The 25,107-nt window shown below is 38.7% G+C and overlaps 1 protein-coding gene across 1 annotated transcript in view; it reads right to left on the bottom strand.

Moving 5' to 3' along the window:
• Positions 1-3,951: 3,951 nt before the first annotated feature.
• TTC17 (tetratricopeptide repeat domain 17) overlaps positions 3,952-25,107 on the bottom strand; it is a 55,343-nt gene continuing 34,187 nt past the window's right edge. Inside the window, exons 17-25 of the mRNA XM_059849268.1 lie at positions 15,049-15,219; positions 14,462-14,712; positions 13,747-13,912; positions 11,303-11,423; positions 10,830-10,989; positions 10,269-10,352; positions 8,668-8,787; positions 6,346-6,489; positions 3,952-5,012 (exon numbers count right to left, since the gene is read on the bottom strand). Of these exons, the coding sequence (XP_059705251.1) occupies positions 4,881-5,012; positions 6,346-6,489; positions 8,668-8,787; positions 10,269-10,352; positions 10,830-10,989; positions 11,303-11,423; positions 13,747-13,912; positions 14,462-14,712; positions 15,049-15,219 (1,349 nt within the window). The 3' untranslated portion in view covers positions 3,952-4,880. The remainder of the gene's footprint in view (positions 5,013-6,345; positions 6,490-8,667; positions 8,788-10,268; positions 10,353-10,829; positions 10,990-11,302; positions 11,424-13,746; positions 13,913-14,461; positions 14,713-15,048; positions 15,220-25,107) is intronic.

The following is a 25,107-nucleotide window of genomic DNA, read 5'->3' as shown; positions in this document are numbered from 1 at the left end:
AATGAAAAAAGCTTCAAGTACAAGAACCCTCTCCCTTAATTCAGATTGTCACTTTTAAAACTTCCTTTGTGTGGAATATAGGTTGTACCACTCTTGTGCAGACTCCCTAAAAATTGTAGTGAAAACAAATTGCCTTTAAACTTACTGTCTGTTCCTTTCTAGTAGTCATTTGCACAACTTTCTGTTGGCTCTCACAGATCACCAGCCACTGAACTTCAGCAAGAGGACCACAAATTGATAGGAAAGCTTCATACACCTCAGTGTTCATAGACTGAAATTGCTTTGTTTGAATAAATACTGGCACACTTGAGTACATTCAGCAAATCAAGAGTAAAAATAAAATCAACAAAACCAATCCCACACATGACAAAGCCTTCTCTTGGGGGATGTTTCTTTTAAGAGAGTCTCATTGACTCAAACATGGCCAGCAGGTCCTCTAAGAATCAAGACAATCTGCAGCACTCCAGAAGGACACATCTAAGTAATGCTTGAGATGGAAGGATCAGCTGAACCTGCCACACAACATCCAGTAGCTCTGGAGAAGAGGAGTTTATGTTTTTCTGAATAGCCAGGGAAGTCCTTTTAAAGCATTTTCATTCTTTCATTGCTGATACAGACTCAAACTTGGCCTATTCCCTGTTTCATAGGTTGTTTTTAATTTGGGTTGTTACTATTCGTAACCTCTGATATTACAACAGTTTCTCACCCGAATTCATAAACAGCAATAATTTCAGTCCCAACACTCCCCCCCTCCCCCATATGTTCTAAAAAGACATCAGACAATGTGTGGGAGGGAGTGGTACAGCAAGGAGGGAAACGTGTTGCCTAAAGTCATACAGGAAGACAGCAACAGGGTAGGAACATTACTGACTTGGGTCCAAATCTGGGGGTTCCTAAATCGGTACCCAGAAAAGTTAATGGCAGCTACTGCAAATTGTAGGAAGCAAAAGCATCACAATACAGCAACAGAACTAATTCGCATCTTCAGCTATACCATACTATTCTTAGGGAGAGGTTGTGAGTTGTTTGTTTTTGACCTTTTTCCTGTGAGGGGGAAAGAACGAGGGTTATAGAGTAGGGAAGGAAGATTGTGAGCTGCATCAGAAAACTTTTCTGATGGCCATTTTCTGTCATAGGTGATGCAAGGTGTCCACAGGTGATCTTAGTCTCAACTGCATTTTAAAATCTCTTGCTTGAATATGATCCTATGGTCACCCTGGATGCCAATATGGTATTTCAGGGTTTCCTTTTTTTTGTATGGCATCAGTGTAGTCCTGACCAGTACAACTAAGGCATCAACAGTAAATCAAATCCAACCACTTTATAGATAGAAGTGTCTGCTTCTTTTCCTGTACCATTTTCCCTCAAAAACCCCTGAATGTCAGGAGTTTTAGAGGCTATCTGTGAGGATGCTGTGGATTTTAAGGATGCTATCTGTGAACAAACGGAAACTTCTTTTCCCATTTGTACTTCATTCCTGGATATGCTCTGAAAACAATTGAGAAAACCCTATCTTTTTGGAGAAGAGAGGATTTTGCCATTTACCTATGTGGTTATGTCATCCCTAAATCAGACGGCTTTGGTGATATGTTAAGCAGAGAAGTCAATGTGAAATGAGTTACCAAGCCTCATTATTTGAAACCATACTGAAGTTCAGTTTGTCAAAGGTATCCAAACAGTCAATGGAAAGGAACAGGCAATTTGTCACACTCTACAACAGGGAGTGTAGATCACCCTCTCAAGGTAATCATCTTTCCCATTCATGAAAGACAGAGCCTAGACAACCACCTGAGCTTATTTTGAAATAAACTAAAGGAGATGCATGTACTCTCTGAATAAGTAACTTACCCTGCACAGAACCACACCTTTTGCTCCTAAAAATTCAGTGGCCTCCATTTCAGCATGCTGCCCAGCTTGTTTTCTGTTCATAGTATCAGCATAATTAATTTCAATTGACTTTTTGAACACAATCAAACCACTGAAACCCACTGCTTCTTGGTATTTATACAGAAGGGTTGAAGGCATGGAGATGAGAGTGTTCCATTAGCCTTCTCCAAGGGCAGAAGCCAGCACTCCCCAGCAGATCATCAGTGGGTGAGATACACACCCTGTTGCTAGCATTAGGCCAAGTTATGCTCCCATGTAGATCTTTCTACTTCCCTGCTTCAGCTGGATGTACTGCTTGTGCACTACACATCCAGGAATTACCTAAAATTTCAGGAAATACAGTTAAGAGAGAAGCACAGGCTATTTTAAAATTGGCTGTATGGCAGAGAGAGCACACAGCAGCCAAGAACAAATGAACATCTGCACACACAAATTTTATGGGACTAAGGTAGTACACATTTAAGTACTTACCCAAGATTCAGAAGAAAAATCCCATCATCAGGCTACTGAAATTTTCAAGGACCATTTCAAATGGGCAAATTCTCTGAGAATGCAAAGATAGCAAGAACAGCAATGTCCTGCTACCCTCCTGCTGCCAATTTACTGTATGGCCACACACAAACTTGGTCATCCTACACTTTGCTTGATGTCTGTATACAGTGCATCTTGCTGGATTTCTTAAATAAATTAGTAAACACTGCAGTAAGCAAGATGTAAGCTGGTGTGAGTATTAATTACCAATTTCAAGTACCCAGCAATATTCTCTATGAGCATAATCCTTGCTGATCCAGAAAAGGTCTATTTTAATTCCATCTTTTGTCAAAGCCATGGACGACCACCAGTGCTCCACATAGTGGTGCTTTAGGTTCTTAAGGACCAGCCTTACTCTACCACTTAAATCTCAGCATCTCCCAGCAGCAGTGAGACAGATGCAGTAGCAAAGAGCTCAGCACATGGCAACCACTTGATTTAATAATGTGATACACTAGGAAACCAAGTTGTAAGGTACATGCTCTGTACCGAGCTGAGGTTTTGCATACTACATTTTAAAACTAGTATAAGAAATGGAAGATTTACCAAATGTATTTAAGTGACTCCCAATACTTATCAACCACTATAGAAGTGAAGAAAACCAGTTAACAAAACTGAATAAAAGCAGCTGCTCTGCACATTATTTCAAGGAAAAGCTTTTGTTCTTTTTTCCTACATCAAATGGAAATTCTTTCAATTTACTTGCACCTGCCTTGCTATTTTCCCCTCCCACAGCTCTATGTCAGAAATCTCTGTAATTCATTATCCCAATCCATGATCCTAGTGCTGGTATTAGACCTTTCATGAAGTGATCTTCCTCTTGGAGTTTACACAGAATTACAGCTATGCCTGTCTCCAGCCAACAACATTCAGCTTTCCAGTAGCCTTGGGAAGAGCATAAAATCTGACGTGCTGTTGACTCTCTTGACAAAAATTTGACAGGTTCACACACTTTTAATAAAAATCTACCCAACAGTAGTACTTTCTCATACCTCTGTCAGGATTCCTAGATAAATGGAAATTACTTGTAATAAAACAGAGGTAAAATTTGCATTAGAACTGCTCATCTTCAGTCATATATAAAAATATTCAAGGATCCTTTTATGAAGTAGTAAGTTCCAGTATCATAAAAATTACACTGATGTCACAGTTTCTACCACTGCCATACTTACTCTTAATTTGCATCAACAAGACAGGAAAGATATTGGGGGAGAAAAAACACCAGGTAAGTTCATAAGCATTGTTAGTTCTTTAAAAAGAATCACGAAGCAGCATGTTTAACGCTAGAAGCTGCAGAGTGGCTTACATGACAGCTGAGTTAACTTTTCCTTACTTCCTTTTGCCACAGAGTCAGACACAGAGGCACAAGGAAATTTCCAAGGGTATGCAGGAAATCCTTGGCTGATCAGGATTGTCCAAGGCTTTCCTGGCTCCCAGCTCAGTCTGCTCCCCATGAAAGGCTGTAGCTCCTCCAGACTAACCTGGACTCTTACGAGTGGTGCATGACATACACAGTACAGAAGAAGCTGTGAGTTGTTCATAAACAATTTATTTTATTTCAAGTATGTGCCCTTTTTGATTCTGGAGAATCATGTCCTCCACCAACCAAAGACAGAACTGATTTGGAAATCTTCCATCTGACTTTTTTGCTGTTGATACCTTGACACCATGTCCCTCCTCCTCCTTGGCAGCTGAAAGTATGGCTCAGGGTGAACATAAACTTGCACCTTATTCCAAAACGGCTAGAAATACAGTGAACAAAGAATTAGTAAATCAACCACTCAGGGAGGCAGAGGGCTATGAATATACAGACAAATATAGAACATCTTATTGGGATTTTTACCAATTTTTTTTTTCCTGCAAGTATGATTAAAAACTACTTTGACTTTAGGGTCCTGCTGTTACCTCCTCCTCATTCCCCAACAGAAACGAAGAATTCCAAAAATGCTTCATGTTTCTCATGTATTTTAATAAATATTTAGAAGTCTGTTCCTCTCCTTCCAAAAAAGCAGGTAACGTGGTATGGAGTGAACAAGACTGGACAAAGCATGAGTTCCACATGGATGAATTGCTGATTATCTCATACTATTTGGTATGGTTGTGCGCTTTGCATTTCCAGTGGCTTAGATTATAAGACATGAAGCAAGTTATTTTGGATGCTGATGCCAATCTGAGCATTACGGAAAAACTAAGAGTGCCTAGGTCCTGTTATAGGTGGTCATGGACTCATGGAAGTTTCTTGGTTTAATATTTACACGGATGTTTTAAAATTATGGTCTGTGAAATATATTTTCCAAAGATGCTCCTCTATTTGACAAAAAAATAATAAAAGAACCCTTGATCCAAATCCCATCTCTTTTTAACAGTCTTGTTAAAAATTTAAATTCATCAATTTATCTTAGCACACTTAAGAGCAGAATAGAGAATAATGACATTTTTAAAAAAGAGAAAGATGCTGATCTCTAAGGAGACCGTCGCTCTTTTTTCAGAAGTAAATGACACTGAATGGTGCGGATTCGGTTCTTTGCTGGGGCAAACTCCGGCTGAAGCTTTAGTGTTGACTCATACCATTTCATGGCCTTTTCAAACTCCTCCTGTGAAGAAAGAAACCAGAGTGCAAAGAGTCAGATTCTAAAAACAGTGAACACATTTTCTACGCCTTTCCCATCCCAACCAGTTGTGCAGCATGGCATGCACAGAAGTAACAAAACCAATCCTTGTGATTTAGGATTTTTTTCCTTCTCCCACAATTAAGTGATATTTTCTTGGCTAATAACTCAATTCTGCATAATCCATGGAAAGGAGTTGAGTTATTGCTGAGAATTATTGACCAATGTTCTCGCGTTTTCTCTTTAATAGTACACCTCTGTATTCTTGCTGTGAAAGTAACTTCTGAAAACAGATTTCAGTCAGAATTTGAGTAGATCAAAGCTTTAAAATTATGGACAATGAGAAACCATCAAATTTTCTGAAAAGCTAACATTTTTAGAAACAATGTGAAATTATTTTTAAAAGATTACTCAATAAAAAGAGTAAACCTGAACAAAAAACCCCCCAAAACTTAAAGAGCATACAATAGCTAGACAATTTCAATTGATAAGCTGGACTCCGGGCTGGTAGTTAGAAGCATTCATGTGGAAATAGCATCTCTTTTTGTATAGCTGAAATCTCATTACCTATGCCACCCTGCTTTTTTATTAACTAGGAAAGCATGCCAACATCCAATAGTGTATTAGAGGAAAAATAAGAGGAGAAAAGACCCAAAACATTCTGGGGCTTTCAGTCAGTTTCATCACTTATTTTTTTCTCTTAAGTTCTTTTTCTCAGTAACTTTAGTTATGAAGTAGAGATAATATGAATTTCTGGCCATATCATAAAGACTAACTAGATCAAGGTGAGTTTTAAATCTTGCTTTTTTTAAAAAGGTGTATTTTAATAGTATATATAGAGTGTATAAAGAAATTTGAGTTCAATCTGCAAATTATACTGGGCATTAATAATCCAGATTTTGAAAATGAACTTCCCTTGTGTTTGTTCACCACAACTGAGAGTTGGGTTTTACTTATTCCAAGCTTAGCTCTTCAAGATAAGAGACCAATTTCATAATTAATTTTCCAGTACTATAAAAATATCCTGTACTTAGATGGGTGGACAACCCAAATTACCATTTGTTTGCTACTGTCTTTACAAAGCTTTGCACACAGCATTCTTAACCCAGCTTATAAAAATGTCGGCCGTAAAATACTAAGCGACAAATAGGGGTAAAATAAGCAATAAAAGTTTTGTCATTCTAAAGATACTACTTCTTGATGGTCATACCCAATTTCTTGAACATTTCTCCTTCAAAATTATTTGTGAGACTAAGACTTTTACATACACGTAAATAGTGCCCCAAAGACAGCCATACCTGGGCAACAGCACACTCACCATTGCTACATAGACATTTGCCAGTGTGAAATGATTCACCACGAAGTGCGGCGCTATTTCCACTGCCATGGTAGCCACAATGATGGCATCATTCCAGAGTCTGGCGTTGTGGAAGATGTTTGCTAGGCTTATTAGTGGTACATCCTGGAGGAGAAGAGCAAGCAACAGTTTCTTTCCATTGCAATTGTATCAGGATCGGCAAGACAAACAGAAGAATCCACCACCAAACCACACTGATCTGGTTCCTACCCACTTCCCTCTCTTTTGATGTTGAGAATAATGATCCAGACCTATTTTAATACAAAACTGCATTTGAGCCTGAGTTACAAACAAAAAAACCTCACATCCGCTCACAATAGTGACAAACATTACTCTTGGACAGAAAAAACTCAACAATTAACTCACTTAAGTGAATGTACATTTAGTTTTTAGAAGCTCTTAGACTATTTTTCTGTCCACAGATGAGGTGCACTCTTTAGAGACAAGGGAAGCTGTTTTGTTTGAATACCCTCCTTCAGCTCTTGCATAAAAGGAAAGGGAATATGAACAAAGGGGACAGCAGGGAAGAAAACATGGTCTAACCATTAGTGCAACAGATGCACCATTTTTTGTCCTGCCTCTGCCACAGAATTGTTATTCTGATGCTGAGTAATAGCTATAAATAAAATTTTCTCAGCTAGACACTGATGGTATGTTATTTCCTGGATTTCCAGACTGTGACCTTGTCTGACTGAAAAAACTGTAGAGCCCTGGCAGCCAGACCAAACTCTCTGGGAGCTGGGTCTCAAACCTTCAAAGCACAAAATACCACTTAGTACCAAGGCTTAGGTGCCTTCAACAGAACAATACAAAGTTCTGGATGCATGTGGTCCCCGATTCCTTGACCTTCACATGTCAAGGAATACCTGTGCTGGACAAGTTATTCATGTTTGCAAAGCAGATATTATGGAAGTCAAAATCACAAGAGAAGTTCACTGGAAAATCAATTACCTGTTATTTGCATGAGAAAAGTCAAGACAAAGTAGCCAAAGTGCATAAAAGAGGATAAACAAAAATACACAAAATAGCTTTTAATTCAGTGCTAACTTGGAGTAAAAGTTGCAGCTCTATCTTCACAAACAAGATCCAGAATTTTCTCTGGGGGCAGCTTCAATATGGAGGACAAAAACATGGCACAAATTTGGAGAGTCACACCGTCTCAAGCAGCATTATATCATGCTTCTAGAAAAAAGCACTACTTCACCATAATCTTGACAAACTGTAGTTTCCAATCCATAGTTTGACCCTTACAAATCACACAGCTAAGGACTCCTTTCCTGAGGAACCAATTACATGGAAAGACAGGAAAATAAGCAAAAGCTGGATGTGTTAGGTCTTGGTTCCAACCTTGTTTTAAATGGATAATGCAAATAAATAGAATTATAGGAAACATACAAAGGATGTGCAGTGGGGATGTGTTCTTAGTTGAGGCATTTCTGCTGTTAATGGCTAAATCTTCCTAATAACGTCCTGAAAGCGTGAATAACTTTGTCTCGCAATTTTCAGAGAAAAGCTGAAGACCAAGATTCCAGTGGAATTTACATTTTTCCAGGCTGTACAATTTGTTGCCCAGGTCAAAAAAAAAAGTCTGCTATGTTGAGTAAGGAGCCTATATTGCATTTATCAGTTTGCGAGGGGGAGCTTGGTATTTAAGAGCAGACATTACAATGCTCAGCACGGCACCTGGCAAGGTGAAGGGTACAGAGCACTTCAGCCAATTGAAACGCTGAAGAGAAGACTGTGTCCAAAGTACTGCCTTTTTCTTTTGGGAGCAAGGAATTGCTGCACAAAGTCAAGGACTAGTGTACAACTGAGATTCACAATCCAAATACTTAAGATTCAAGCACTTAAGTAATTTCTTTAGATAATCACCTCCCACCCTCTCTAAAAGAACAACCAGAAGACATACTCCCCTCTCTGAAAGGGAAAACCAGAAAACATACACCCACATCTTAGGTTAGAAGACTTGTCCAGACAAAGGCTGATGAAGACTCAAAGTCTTAACTAACAGGAGGAAATTCAAGTCTGGGATGTCCAGAGGAGGTGTCACACCCACTGAACTGCAGGAAATTCTACAGAACCTTTTCTGCAGTTATCTTTTTTTTTTAAGAGACAGTCCATACTAAACAAATGGTGAAAATCTTGGTTTCACCTCAACTAGCTAGTATCTAATACATTACAGACACCTGATATTGTGTTGGCCTTAACAACAGTCTGTGAAAGCTCTGCTGTGACAAGCAAAACATTCTTTCACCTGAGAAGTGGGCACACACGTGTACACACCTTCATGTGATGGGGTGCATAGTGCAATGCTTGCCGTAAACAGTCAATTGCCTTCTTTCCTTGGCCTTTCACTCTCCAGTAAAGAGCTGCCATGCTAGAGAGGACCCATGAAGTCTGATTCTGGCAAAAGAAGAACACAAAAAAACTGTCATGTAAACACTGGAGTGAATACTCCTCCTACCTTTCACTCTTCCAATTTATTTGATATACTTAGGTACAGGATGTTACATTTTAAAAGAGCATTAAAGTATTTCAAAGCAGCAAAAAGTTTCTGACAACATATATGCAATAGCAAGGTATATGAGACTGCCAAAAGAAACAAATTCCAAGTGCAACATCACTTCCTTAAGAATAGAAGAGCAGTAAAAAGCTTTCAACAGCAACAACAGTTTCAGCAGCCACAACAGCTTCTAACCAGCTCTCTGATGCTGAGCATCTATATGTGCACACACATTACCCAACATGAAGGAATAAAACTTAGCTAAATTAGCTGATTGGACCTGTAGACTCCCTGCAGTCACTGGAAAGAGAAAAGATGCCCTGGGATGCAGCTCAGTCCAGAAGCCTGCCAAAGCCCAGCCTCTATCTGGCTGACTCCCATGCCCTGTGTTACAAAGGAAAATACTGAGAATTCTGTTTCTAATCTCTGCGCTAAATACTCAGCTTATTTGGATAAATCTTGGTGTCTACAGGGGAAACAAGCATGTAAGTGAAAACGCTAGTATGCCTCTAAAGCAAAAAGAAACTAACTCTTGTGACACGAGGGTAAGAGTAATGTCTTTACTTTCAGGGGATGGACAAAGCTATATTGGTAATAATTTCAAAGCACAGCAAGTACCTCAGACAGCTTTCAGTCCAACAGGCTAGGGGCACCAAACTGTTTTCATTGAGCCCTCTTTTCTATAGGAGTTTGGGATATTGTCCCTACTAGTTGTAAATACAGAATAGCAATCCCTGACATTCCTGTCTGCTTCATGGATCCTGTGAAAATTATGTCTCTAATTCTCTCATCCTAGGGCTCACAGCTGAGGTCCTCCAGCTAGGAAGCTTGGATTTCTCTGGGAGAACAGGAAGTGCAGGCTTGCACATGGTACCACACCTCTGCCTGAACACATCTGGCACTTCAGGCCAGCACTGCACCAGGTAGAAGCAGCAGGCTGAAACAGGAAGCCCCTTTGAGCTGTCTGACAGCAGCATGCCAGGAGTGTTACTGCAGAGGGGAGACATGGCTTAACTCCACTTTCCATAAGCTCCAAGTCAATGTAGCATAAAGAGAAAGAAGAGGGCTGAGAACTGTTGAAATAGTTTAATAAATCAATAATCAGCAATGCTGCTCACTACAGGGCAGGAAACACTGGGACATTTGACAAGCTTAGGTTTCAGCAGAGAGATACAGAAGACACTTGATGGTATAAGCATAGGATATACCTCCACAAAATACCTGTGAGGGCATTACAGATGCTAAATAGACACAAATCCCTAGTCCAAGTACTAATACGTTCCTTGAGCAGGATTTCAGACAAACGATTGGAGACAGGATTGACCACTATGCCAGTCATGAGCAGTAAGCCCAGACTTCTCATCTTCTCCTTTACACATACCTTTTCCAAAGCTTTGGCTATTCGAGTACCAACTTGTTCTAGTGACTGTGGTGAGTAGTGGTCTTTGCCAAGATTCTGTAGGACCTGTGGAAGAGGAAGTAAAAGTGCTTAGATGCTGGAACCTGGTAAGAGATGTCCTCTTGCTTGTTGGTTGCTTTTTTGCCTGGCGTTTTACAAATGCAGTAGCCTGCTTCAACCTAAACATAACTGTCTATCTTGAGTTGATACTATCTGTATAACACAGTGCTATAACTCCATGGCACTGAATACTAAGAACACTTGAAATTCTGAGTATGCTGAGTTGGACTTTACCTTCACTAATTCATCCACAAAGAGCTATAAATACAGAGACACTAATGGTGTTTTAGGATTTCCCTCAGGGCAGACTGTAGATGGCTGGGAAAGCATTCTGGTAAAATTTCATGCTGCACCGTTCTTACAGTTTTATCCAGGCATTCACTCGCTGAAAGCCACCTCTGGAGACAAGGCACTGAGCTAAATGCACCTTGAATCTGCCACAGTATGGCCACTTTTGTGTGACGACCTTCAGCTCTGGCATACCTCTTTCAGCTGACTTTCTCCAGTGTAATGCAAGCTGGCCCGACTAGAGACACCTTGCAGGTGGTCCAAAGTATGCATACTGGCTGGGAGGTTTGGGTTACAAAGGGGCTCCATGGCTGGTTCCTGCAGCTGTGTGGCAAAATCAATGTGTTCTGTAATGCTACAAATGTCATAAAACAAGTCAAATTAGTTAAGAGAACAGAACAGTCATTAGAAAGCTCTCTAGTGAAAGTAAACTGCGCAGAACCTGGCAGAATCTCATCTGAGTAGCTCAAGAAGCAAGAGAAACTGGATCTTTCATCTGCACTTGCACTTTTCAAGTTTAATTGACGAAATTCCACATGATGCTTTCAAACTTGTTAGAAATCCTGGAAGTTCTTTCTTACTAACATAAAATTTTCAGTTTACACACACTGAAGACCACATAACTGTCCTGCTTTGTGTAACTTAGGGCTCATATCCAAGATACTCACTCAATGTTTTTAGCAGAAACAGCAAGCCATGTGCTGGCTACAGTTGTAAGCTCTACCCTGCGGAGTTTCAGGCATTCATCAGGACTTGGCCAGCCAAGGCTACGGTAGTCACGCCTTTTGCCTTGAGAAAATAAAGAAAAATAGAAGAAACCTTTTGGAAGGAGAAAGACATTCTACTTCAGTAAAATGACTGAAAATACTCTTTGCCAGTGGATACATCTCCTACATTATAAAAGTTACTGTCTTGCAGAGACATTTCTTTAAGAACGTTCCTGAATCTAAATGGACTGAATGGGACTGGTAGCATGCACAGACAGAATCAGACTGTGCACAAGACTAATTAGGAGATGAAGTTTCAAACCTGTTTCATTACACTTTTTCTGAAACTACAGATTAAGAACAATTGCCAATCTTGTTTACAGGTAATGTTTCTACTTAAATGTCCCTAAACCAAATTTGTGAGTCATCATTAATGTTCTACAGCTACAGTTAGAAACTAATAAAAGTTGACTGGTCTATCTGTTGACAATTCCAGGCAACAAATACTGCCAATAGTGTTCAATGAGTATTGTCTAAGACAGTAAGTGGCTAGTAGTATGTTCTTACACTCAAGATAGAAATGTTCCTGAAACTATTTAACAATTACACTTTAGCTCTCTCTCATTTTGCAGAGGAGCAAAGCAAGGCAGGGAAAGATTAAATAACTTGCTTTATGTTAACTAACAGATTACAGAGAGAAACGTGAACCTGATCTTCAAATCTGAACTAAAGCCTACTGAAATCTTTCCCTCAAATTTGGTGGATACTGTATCAAATCCTAGGAAACTAGCCTGTGTAAAATGTTAGGAAACATTTTCCTCTGGTATCAGAAACATCCAAACTATTTGGAAAGTTAGAAAAATTCACTATAGCACCAGATTTGCCAAGTTTAACAACATGCCAGTCTATCAAACCAGCTAGCTAGACAATATTTCAGTATTTATTTCTAGTTACATGAAATTTTGCCCATTTGGATGCAATGCCTATTTCTCATCTAAGTTACAGTAAACCACTTCATCATATTTTGCAAATAACGAAGAAGACTGCAATACCATGAATTTTGTAAAATATTGTGATCAAAGGAAAATTAATTTCAAGATACAAAGAGAAATTTCAAAGGGAAATGATCAGTTCTCATCACCACCACTGTGAACTATCTGATTGCAAGTTCCTATGGGCATGAACAGCAAAGGGCAAAAAGAGGTATAGAAAAGCTACAGACACAGTTCAGTAGTCTGGGAAGGAGTGAAACACAAGACAGATACCATCATCCCTCTGTTCTACCAAGAACTCCCCAGGTGATCTTCAATTTGTTACTTAAATTTTGATGATTTGGCTCTTGTAAAGAGGATGCCAGCAGACCCTGCCTCACAGGAATGCTGGGAAGATTACTTTACAATTGAGGGATGCTATGTAATAAAGCCATAAAAGAAACTCAGAGGGAAAGAAGGCATACATTGAGGAAAGGACAGGTGTGACAATCTGTTTTCATGTATTCCTCCCCCACCCCCATTTAAATATTTAATTCAATAACCTACATTTGTCAGTTACTAAAAAAGGTGGTTGTTAAAGATTTAATGTAAAAGCCTTCAAAATGTGAAATCACTTTCCAGGTCATCAAATTGTCAAGAACAAAGATGCATTGTAGAACTCTGTTTACACATCAGCCCCACAACATTAAGATTTTAGCTCCATTGAAAGGTAAGACAAGAAGTATAGGGGTCAATTACTTGGGTATTATTCTTTGGCACTATATTAACAGATTATCCTCTAATTCCTCTTATTCAACTAGCAAAAACCCCATCTGCCTCTCAAAATCTCATCTGTGTTGGTGCAGAACTTTACTCTTCTGTAGCTACACTGTTTCAGAAGACAGTCCCTAAGTTTTCACTTATAATATCACTGAACAATTATAGCAGAACACTTGATTTTTATTTATTTACTTCATTTTTATTAGACTAAGCTTTCAGCTCTTTCTCTTTGAGTTGTATGTCTTCTGCTTAGCTGGAAGTCAGAAGTCTTATTCTGCATTCTCATAAACTAACTCCTCTGCCCATTAAGTTTATCAAAAGAGATCAAAGTCCCCTCTCTCTTTTACAACTTCTACTCACAATATCTACCTCTTTCATTCTCCACTCTCACCACCTCAGCCCCAGAAGTTTTGGAAATTAATTAGGAAGTTTTCATTCAAAACATAAAGTTAGGCTGCACATCATCAAGAAGGTGCTGCTGGAAGAGATTTCTTTGTTTTCCATGTACTCATCTAGCAGGGACATTTCGCTACATAGTTTTTGTGATGCTTATTTTCAGTAATAACCCAGTGTAACATAAAGGCTGCAAAGGAAATAAACCACAGTAATAAAAAAGCTGCAAATGATTTGCTTTCTCTAGAAGCTGCAGGTTACCTATTGGTCCAGGAGAAGGTATCTTTGGTCCACTGATCTCTAGAGCAGTTTGGTAAAAGTTTTCATTTTCTGCATTAGTCCCTTCTTCCACATTTCTCCCAGCTGGCTCCTGAAGATCCAAGCTTTCAACTTTTGGTTTCTTTAAACGTTTGACCTGAAAAGTGATCTACCAAAAGAACAGTATTAGCAAGGTTAACAGTAAAAAACACCATGACTGTTTTGCACTACTTGTTTTAGCCCAATGCACTACTTGTTTTAGCCCAAAGATGTTACAGATGAGATCTTTGTCTCTCTCTTTTCCTCCCCATCTCAATTCCCCATTCTCAAAGCCTGCTCTCTTTCAAAGTATCACACCATGCAAACCAAGTATACAACTTCTGACACAAGAGAAAATCAATTTAACTGCTGGAGAACTGATAGGCATTTTTCATAATATATTTTACTGGTAACAGGATGACAAGAGGGATTCCTGTGTTTTCATGCTAACTAGAACTTTTGGTTAAAATATTTTTTTATTTTTAACTGTAAGAAAGAAGTTGGTGATGGATTGAAACTGCTTGTTCATTTCATACCACCATCAACAACTACATCTTTTAGGCTCATAGGAGAAGTACATAGATCTGTATCTCCCAGTTCTAAGCCCCTTGAACTGTTCTCATCTTTCCCTTGTCCACAACACTTAGTACAAGACTTAAGTAAACTAACTCAAACTTACCCATTCAGCTTCATCATCATCACCACAGTCCCCAAAACAGGAGCTAGCTAGTCCATCCTGAGATCCCTTCTTCAGGACCCGGATTCCCTGCAAGTCCATCCGACGACCTTTTACCTCCAGTGCCCCTTCAAAAGCTTCCTGAGGCCAAGAATTTTCAAACTCATCCACCAAAGCCAGCATCTCTTCAGACATCTGATCATCTTCTAAACCCTCCACTCCTTCTGAACCATTGCTTTCTGCAGTGACTGTGTCTAAGAGGGAATACCATAAAAACCTTCAAAAATTATTTTCCCCGTGCTTTCACAAATTGTGCAAAAATAATCTTTTTTTTTGTGACCTGACTTTTCCACTTGCACAACCCAAGTATCATTGACAACTCACTGCACAAAGAGAGAACTAGTCAATGCACACTTCCTCATCACAAATAAGCATCCCTGTTGTGCTTGGAGAGAGTGAAACTAGTTTATGGTTACTTGTTACTTGATGGACAGAGAGGGGAAAACACAGCCTCTCAGTGGCAAACAGCTCTTCTGAAAAATCTAGAAACAATTTTATTTTCCAGAACTGATTTTGTAAGGCCGACTTACTTTCCAGTCTCAAGAAGGAGGGATCCCTTGCTGAACTCTGAGTAAGGACTTCCGGATCTTCCGTACCTCCCTCAGAGTGTCCTTCTGTCACTGCTGTCACTGACTCATAGTGGTCATCAAAGTATTTCTCCTTGCCATAACTGCCATCTGTATTTTTCTCATGACAGTGGCCTGAAAGAGAGAAATTTAATTATATACCATAAGATAAAGCTCCTCCTGGATACAAGTGCAGAAGCTGTATTGTGGAAGCTACCATCTTCTAGTTTTCTGTGGATTTTCTATGTTTGTAATCTATGGATTAAAAGAATAATTCTACGAAGTATGAAAGACTTCATTCAGTGATTAAGAACTGATCTGCCCACTGACAAGTGAAATAATGTAAAACAGTTACAGGAAACTATGCTATTAGGTATATACTGTGAACTACTAATGCAAGGAAAATCAGCTACTTTTCAAGGGAAGGTTGCACAGGAGATGAGAAATTACTGTGTGAGGGTACCCACTCCAATGAACACTCCCAAGACATGTTTTAGTGACAATGCACCATATGAGGCGTTTGCCTGTCACATGAATTTTCACTTAAGACACCACAGTGGTCACCATGCTTAAGAGAAGGGCCAGGGCAGACTGATCTGGGAATGCCAGACTGACCTATGCCAGCAACAGACAGCATGTTGGTACGACTAGCTCATGAAACAGAAAGACAAAAGCTAAGAGCATTAATCTATGCAAAAATCAGAAGTTTATACAGCTGAAAATTAAACATCTATAATTTTGTGCCCAGGTTACAAATTCACATTCCACCAAATGCAAAGATGCAGGAATAGCATCAGAAAGAATCCAAAGGTAGAGTCAGTAATAAGCAGAAATTTAAAAAAGCACACACTTGCAACAGTAGCCTTTGAGCATCCTCTAGTGCCACATAAGCATTTAGATACTTTAAAGGGTGGCCACCTGAACCTTTGTAACAATACTTTTCATAATAAGTACATTTTAACTACAGATCTTCAATTTTCTAATACTAATTACTTTCCACAGCCAGAGGCACTTAGGGAATACAGGTAATGGCACCATTCTCCACATGTGTGAGAAGCTGAGAACTGCCCTGAACCCCAAGGTGCAGCTTTGGGGCTGAGACATGGCCATGTTCACAGCTACTACTCTAAAACCCTTCCTTCATTTCAATCACTTGTGAGTGAAGATAGTATACATGAATAAATGAATTAAGAAGCCCACAGCTGAATAAAAGAAACATTTAAACGCATTAGATTCTCAAGTACATTCTCCATTCTACCTTCTCTGAGTGCAAATTGTATTTCTCCATGCATATGGGAAGCATTATTTTTTTCAACCAAGAAGCATAAAATAACAAGAACGTGAATAAAGTAGATCAGTGACCCCTTTCTACTTCACACAATGATCCTATGGTACAAAGGATAATTCTGGGTTTTACACCTTTATCAGGCCAGTGGGATGAGAGGATGGTTCTAACTCTCATGCAAGGGTAACCTGTTCCACTGCTTCTCTGCAAAGTGAAACTACAGCCTTTAGCTCTCTACTTCTCCATCTAGGAACACTCAGGGGTCATATCTGGAGGAGAAACAGACCAGTATTTTCTCTCCCTGTGAGTGACCAAAATCAAACAAATTAAACTACATTTATAAATCTTTTGGAAAAACTATTTCTTGTCCTACCTCTTCTTCTCTATGTAAGAAGACAAACAATGTTATGAGTAAATACATAAAACAGAAGTAGTTAACTTCATAAACTCTTCTAATATCTACCATTCAGTTATACTCAGCCTTTTCTACTCTATCAGTCATTGATTCTTTCTTCAATTCCCTGCCCACCTCTCCCATTCTGCCAATAAAAAATAATCAGTTTCTTTAAAAAAAAAAAAAAGAAAAGAAAAGAAAGAAAAAGATAAAACAATCACTTCAATAAATGGAGAGCCTCACATTTAGTTATGAGAAATGGTGCACACAGAACACTTAAGCTGTCCCCACCTGACATCAACCCCGCCTGATTCCAATGCAAGTCAGGTGCTTCTCAGAAATGTGATGGCCACAATTCCCTTTGCTGAAGATCCACTCATAATTAGTATCAAGAAAGAAGCAGAGGGGCTCAAACCTAGACAACTATTTTCACTTGAAATAAAAATGCCAAAAAGAATTTAAAAAGCTGGAAAGCGCACACAGAAGAAAAAGAAATGATGGCACTTAAAATTCTACTTAACATCAACTCTGTTAATATTAATTTACAAACACTGACAGCTAAAAACAGGCTAGATGACTGTGCTGGCTTTCTTGGGATCTGAGAGCTGCTATATATAGAAACCCAAATGACCTAATTTTTTCAAACTGCTGCTTGCAGTTGTCTGATATTGCTGGAGACAAAAATGCTACTTGAAAAACCAATGGAAGTTGAAGATCTCTAGTGAGTGAACCATGAAGATGGTGGTACTGAAACACTGCAGGTCAGAACTTCACAGCTCCTGTCAGCCAGATGCCTGAAACCCACCAGGAAGTCCAGAGGGGAAGAGTGTGAGACCACCAAGGGAACAACATAGCCCCAAGCTCCAGGCACAATCTCTGTCTATAGAACTTTGGCTGTATCACTGCAATACTTACAGCACCTCTGTTACATGAAGGACAAAAGTGACCACTGACCTAAAAATGACCAGCTATTTATTATTAATATTTCACATATATTCTGGCTGTCTTAGTCTGCACATGTGAGTTTTAGGTGTAAACTCCTAACACAGTGATATTACAAAACTTGGAAGTCTAAAATTTCTGTACTGTACTTGGTAAGTTCAGCTTACTTCACCTTGAAAATTTACTAGAGAAGGATCACTTTCTTGCTCATTTATTTTCTGAGAGCAGCTGTTGTCACTCTTCTCATTGATTCTGTAGAGCTAAGAAAGCTCAGAGGGAAGTGGATCAGAGTCTGCCTCACCTTATGTGTTATGAGACCTGGTTACTAAATTTCAGACAGTGAAACAAAAATCACACTGATGATACAAAAAAAGTATCTGGGCCTTTCTTTAAGTGATGCAAATAACACAAACAGTCTATACCAGGTTAATGTAGAAATTGGCAGAAAACCCCCACACAGTGGTTCCTAATTTACGAAGGAAATCCTCTGGAGAAAAAGCAAATACAGACTCTGTATTTGAGACTGAAGCCTTGAGACCTTGGATTTTAAAAACCGAACATGGTATTGTTTATTAAGGGACTCTATTCCCATATTGTTGTAACTTGTAATTTTTTTGGCCAATGTGAACACACTTGTGCAGCATTGCTACAAACCAAACTTTAAATACAGGGAAGATTTGCTAGATTATCCATCCCATTTAATATCAACCTTCATGATTTTCAGGACTCCTCTCAAATGTCCACTGAAGTTGTGGTAACTACTGCAGTTGGTAGGGCAGAAAAAGCTCTAGACAGAAAGTCAGACTCAAGTTCTTTAGGAATGGAGTGAACTCTTAAGCTGAAATCTACTTAGCATAAGGAGGGAAGCACCCAGAGTGTTGACATCTGTCACAGGGAAGGAGAAATATTAGGAGGGAGAAGCGATGCATTAACTGAAGTTTAAGAGTTGCTCCATCTATGAATGGGTACCAAATACTTATTCTGAACCATATTTAATGTTGCCACATTTCTCAGAAAAGTCACACCTGGAAACCATTATGAACTTTCCTCATTACATATGAACTTTATTGGTGCTACGTGTTGGGTGGTTTTTTTTTTTTTGTCTAAGAGCAAATTTCTGTCAATTTAGGTGATCCCAGAAGCTCAGATTGAAAGCCACTCACCTAAGGCAAGGAAAGAAACATGAGAAGTACGGAAAAGAGGAAAGATGAACAAACAACATCCCCAGAGTATCACATGGAAGTGGTGCACCTTGAGTAAGGTCTTCAAAGTAATCAAACCTCACCATTAAATTAGGCACTGTTTGTTCTAAAAATGTAAATTAACTGCCACTGTAGCTGTTTGTTTCTTGCGGTACATGTGGCAGAGAGAATGAGGCCTCATTAAATATTTTCACTGTTGATTCCTATATACCAACTAAAGATACATTTAATGTCATCAATAAAATTAGGAATAAAAAATATTATCATCTCCAAGTGTCTTTGGTCAGCAAAAAATTTTTACTGACATTTAGCTCTTTGTCAGGGCAGAACCTGGGGAAAAAAAAAAAGGCATTCCTAACTCCACCAGCTATGTTCCAACATCCTAGGTTTATGAAAATTATTGGGTCCTAACTTCTAATGTTTTACTGACTAGTTCCCTTAAATTTTTTTGGTACATATTTAGAAATTACAGTGGCAGAAAAATGCCTCAGAACTAAAAGTTAAGTCATTTTAAATTTAGGTACTGATTTTTTTTCCCCTACTGTTTGGAATAAACAGAGCTGCATTATCACCTGAATTATTACAAGAGTCAAGGACTGCTGCTGTAGTCAGTGACTTGCATTAGGTTAGGCAAAATGCACGTTATCTGGAGATATGTGTCACTTAAATAATTTGCCTCTTTATGGGTAAACACAGCCAAGAGAGAACTGTACTTAATACAGATGTAAGCCAGCCTAAACCTGAGTTGTCAGAGTAGAGAACAAACTGAAACCAAGCTGCTAACACAAGTTATTAACTCCATACTTATTTTTTATGAATGTTTAAAACTAGTATTCCACACAGTGAAATTCAGTAAAGATAGGTCTTTTTTCTTTTTTTTTCTTTCTACAGCAGGAATGACATATCACTGAGCTCAACGGAAATAAGTTTCAATCCCTACATGCAGATGAACAGACTCATCTACAGAAATCTCAGCAGCAGTGCATCAATAAGGAGTCTGCTCTTTACTTTTGCACTGCTTATGCAGATGCAGAGACACATAAGTAAAAGGGGGTGGTGTATTACCACTTTACATATGAGAATGGGCAATGATGCTGCTTAGAGGTCACGTGAAAAATGGGGGTGTGCTCACCACCTGAGTGACGTATATTTTAATTAGGCTAAAATATATTCATTACAGAAATTAAACTCAGCCCATTGTCGCCCATCACTTTCATAGAAGCAGTCTTGTTCAGTGCTTTGTGTCACAGGCAATATAACTTCCCAGGGTTTACAAAAATAATTTAGAATGAGGGAATTCACCTACCAGAGCCTTTTGTGGATCTAGAACTACAGGGATCTCATTCATCAGCATTTGGGCTAAAATGAGCACCTTAAGAACTGTCTTACTTTCTGCACCACAGTGACTTTGTTGCAATCTGACATCAACAAGCTAGGCAGTGTCACAGGGAAATGCTCTTTGGGAGACCATCCTCTAGACAACATGAAAACATGAACTTTGACTTTCATGGCAATGTTAACAATGGTGATTAACACACTGCGTACTCTAATTACCCTGCTCTTTCAAGGTGAACATGGCAATTTCCTAAAGAGCTTCTGAGACATTAACAACAACCATGTTATTCCAATCACATATAAACATAGATTTGATTGCAAAGCGTTTGCTAAGGGAAAAAATCTAAGCCACTTATTTTGACATGAGTTTTAAAAGCAGTAGGATGAGCAGTAACTACAGAAGAGATCTATCTTTAGCAGCTCTTGCTGTTCTGCTCACCTTAATAATAAATTAACATGGTTTTATTTAGATTTTGCTCTAAAATTAATGCAGCTCCTTTCTTACTGTTTTAATGAAAAAACCACATGTTTGTACTTCAAAATGAATCCCATGATTGAGCTCTGAAAGCAGAAACTGCAGAACACTTAGGACTAGACAGGATTGCCATTAAAAATGTTACACAAAGGTCACAGGCCATAACTGCTGAACTGCACAGCAGTGCTGCAATAAAACTCCAGAAGCAAAACCAAAGGAATTTGTTGCTTTCCACACACACAAGCATAAAAAATACAACTAAAAAAATATCCACTTAATTTTTAATGAAAAATGATCACCAAATGATAAGAGGAGGGAAGTAAAAGGAGAAGAAAACTAGAAGTTTCAACTAGAATTAGCTGGCTGTGCAATACTGACCTGTGAATGTTTGCTAGGTCTGTATTTAGTTCAAGAGAAATACACCAGACCTACCACACAACCACTGTGATTTCAGCCATGCCCGACTCAGCTCAGAGCAGTAACACCAGTGGACCTCCAGTGCCTTTTACAGTTGTAACACGCTGGATAAACCACTAAAAAGATGTATCTACTACCCACATAGCATCATAGATTCTATTCTGGTTAACAAAGGACAGATGGCAGTAAGTTCCTACTCTGATGAAGTGAAGTATCCATATGGGTACTGGAAAAGAATGAGGAGTGTAATGCCCAAATTCTGAACTAAGCTTTTAATGTGTTTTCTCCCTACGTGCAAACATTATTTGTTAATTTTTAGCTTTTTCCTTTAATATAAATGCTCCTTTGAAAAGCCAGAATTTACAGAACGAAAATAAACATTTTCAAAGGACAGGACAAACTGCTGATTGAAAAAGTGAAGTATCGAAAACAAACAATGAAAAGCAAAATGAAGTATCTTAAAAGTTGACTTTTGTAAATTCTTCCCTTTGATAGCCAGTGGGCCTTCTGCAAAGATGATGAGAAGTGTGCTCACGAAGGAATAGTCAAAGAAAATACTACATAAAAAGCTTTTCATTTGATGCATAGCAAAAAGCAGGATGATAATTTATGCCATCAAAATTTAGACCAAAGCACACAAAATGAAGCATAGAGAAGTTCTTTCTTTTTTATTATTTATTCCAACAACAGTTTTCCAGTTAAGAGGTTTATATGGTAAAACTGTTCTCACTTGTAGGAAGTTTTAAAATCTGATTTGTAGCAAAATAGCTGCTTCAAAACTGGTTATCTATTTGCCTCATCACAGCAGCTTTGATTAAACCTTTCAAAACATACAAATGCCAACAACACATAACCAGATTTCTTGATCATACTGAGAGAAGTATCTCACCACTGCGTAACAGACCAGTCCCTGATGAACAGATACAAAAAATTTCCTCATGAAATATAAAGAAGTGATAAATAAAACATGAGAGAGAATTAAAGAGAAAGACAAACCTGTTTAAAATAGAACATAATGCAGTTTAATAAGGGACATGCATGCAAAACATCCGGAAGAATTCAGTAGGCTACTCTATAACAGAGTAGAAAATATGAATCTTTCTCCCAGCACCACAGAGGGAAAAAAAAAAAATCAAAGAGACTGATTACCTAAAGCCTTCACTTTCCACCCAATAAAACTTTTTTTTTCATGATGCACATCTAGAAGTAAAAACTTACTCTATGATGCCAGGAACAAGGCATAAAACATAGAAACATCTAAACATCTATAGGTAGACCCCCCTCCCTTAATCCTGTCAGTGAATAAAAGAAGTGTGGAAAACGTCTCTTTCAGAAGACCCTGTTTCTATGTACACAGCAGAAAGGTAAGTAGCCCTCCAGTCTGAATTTCAGTCTGTGCCTCAAGGGTAATTATTTTTTTCTGCTTGTTTGTTTTGAGGAAAGAGAAAAAAAACCCAGGAGAAATAAGCACATAAAAGTTCTGAAGACAAGGGCTTGTCCTTAGTGACTTCTCCCTGGGCCATATTTTTTTACTGTAGTTAAGAAAACACTTACTTATTATTATTAATTTGTTAACAATAAATACTCACCCGCAGTAGATCCCAATATAAGGCTTGCTATGAATATTAAATGACTAATATTTACATCCCTGTACATAACACAACTCTGAAATCAGTTTATGATTAAGCAAAAGACAATTCTTAGTTTAAGTATCTCTAGCATAAGCAAAGCCTACAGTGGCCTGCTTTTTTTGAGCTTTCTAGTCTTTCTTCTTTTCCACATATCTGTTACACTAGGCACCACATATTTTGTAGATCCTAAGTATCTATGAACTCAAGTCTAAAAAAGAACTTTAAGTACAACAGTAACCTTCTACTGAGAAATGGCATCATATAGTTGAACTCTGTGAGAGTTAGTAAGTCCACCACAGGTTACTGTTAGCTTCCCACTTCTCTGAATGCGCATGGCTTGATAACCACTTTGTAAGATTTGCACCACATACTGGAATTTAACAACATACCACAGGGACATGATTGCATGTTTTTATTCTGAGAAACTATTTTGATAGGCTGTATTTATGTTTATCAGTATATCTCTTCACTAGGTTATACTGCTCAGCAAGAGCAGATTCACAGTCAGACTTGATCCATGACAACTTATAGATTTGTTTGGAATAGATATCCATGCAACTGCTCCTCCTAACTGGACACAAAAGCAGAGGTACTGACACACCCAAACAGCATACCAGTGTTAACTGGTAAGGTAGGCCTGTCCCTTACTAATCTAAGAGAGCTTTTAAGTGCTTGTTCGTTTGCCTGACAGGGCACATACTACACAAATCCATTAAAAAGCAGAACTGTTCTGTAAACAGGATAAAAAAAATCCTGGTGTTGATGGCTGTGATGATCAAGACTGGCCTTAAGTAAGGAATACCCGCAGAAGGTTATGTTTGACAAGAATACTGCCAACCACTCTAGATTAGAATTCAACAAGAGAATGCTCTCCTCACACTGCCTGAACAGTACAAAGCCAAAGTCTTTCTGCAGAAAGACTAAAGATTTTTGCAAGGATGTCCCTTCTCCCCAAAATGGTTACATTCAAGAAGGTTCAATTTCTTCCTCTAGGGAAATGCTGAACTGTCCTAGTTTCAGTCTCTAGTAGCCAGAACAGATGATAGATTTAAAGCTTTGAGGACAGTGAGAGCACAACACAAACTCACATGAACCAGGCAACCAACCTTAAAAGGAAAAAACAAATCAATAAAGCAGACAGATCAGGGGTAGTTAAGTGCCTGGCACTCCATGGCTCAGCGTGCAGTGCTCATTTTAATCTGAGCACATGGCATTGCATGCTGCTTCCAGACAACCTCCACATGACTCATTACAGGCTGAGGCCACACATCACCACTTTACAAGTTCTCAGATTTAGGCCAAGTGAATACAGCCTTCAAGGTCTCGGCCAGCTGCTAATGACACTAAACTACACATTGTCACTTTCCCATAAGTGCTTCTTTTCCCTTCCAAACATGCTTTAACCAACTCGCTAATTCAGTGTGTACAGCTCAACTATAAACATGCTTGCGAAACCACATCTCCCTGCAGATGTAGCTGAGGAATTACTGTTCCTCCTAAAAAGGCTGCTGAACATATGCTGTTGTTGGAACTCTTTAAATAGGTCCAGCTCTAGGTGGTGCATCCAATTAAGGTTCAGTAAGAAGTTTTAGCAGCTACACATAAGTAACTGCCACTGGCAAAGAAAGCCTCTCAGAGAGGAAGACAGTCACAAATTTCTCATTTTCTCTACATTCTTGTCATAGAAAAGCACAATACACACTGCAGAGAAATATAATATATCTGATAACTGAAGGTATCAACTTTTGAAAACTTAGTTGGAGAGGGAATCTTTTCCCTTTGAGCAATGCCTGATGTTTCTCCTCCTCCTACAGGAACATGCAGCTATTGCTCAAGTAAAGGAAAGATCCAGGTAACATATGAAGAACAGTCTTTTGCACTGCAAAGGCAGACAAAAATGGGAAATGTCATATTATACTTAGTTTAATACTGTACTGCTTTTTCTTCATACAGAACAGTTTTGCATCAGTAAACTCTCAATGAATTCTCCTACGGTTCTAAATTCACTTCCAGAGTGCAATTCTCATTTCCTCAGTTACTACAGCACCTGAGGCCATGATTTTCTCCTCTCTCTTCTGCTAGCCAACGACCTTCTGATCTTGGGAAAAGATAGAATGGATACAGAACACTAAATATTGCAGGTATACCATTCTTAACAGAGCATGATGCAAAGTGAGACTGATGACAGTTGGGAGAAGCTGTCAGGTACACTGCCATGCAGGAAATAAGCAGGCCATGTGTGTAGGATAGCAAGGCATACTCTGCATGATGAAAGAAGTTGCAGAACAAACTCACTCATTAGCATATTTAATGCATGCAAAAGAGAATGACATTTGAGCAGC

Source organism: Haemorhous mexicanus, chromosome 6 (genome assembly GCF_027477595.1).
Source record: "Haemorhous mexicanus isolate bHaeMex1 chromosome 6, bHaeMex1.pri, whole genome shotgun sequence".
NCBI lineage: Eukaryota > Metazoa > Chordata > Aves > Passeriformes > Fringillidae > Haemorhous > Haemorhous mexicanus.
The sequence above is the reverse complement of the archived record's forward strand: the minus strand, read 5'-3'. Positions and strand labels throughout refer to the sequence as shown.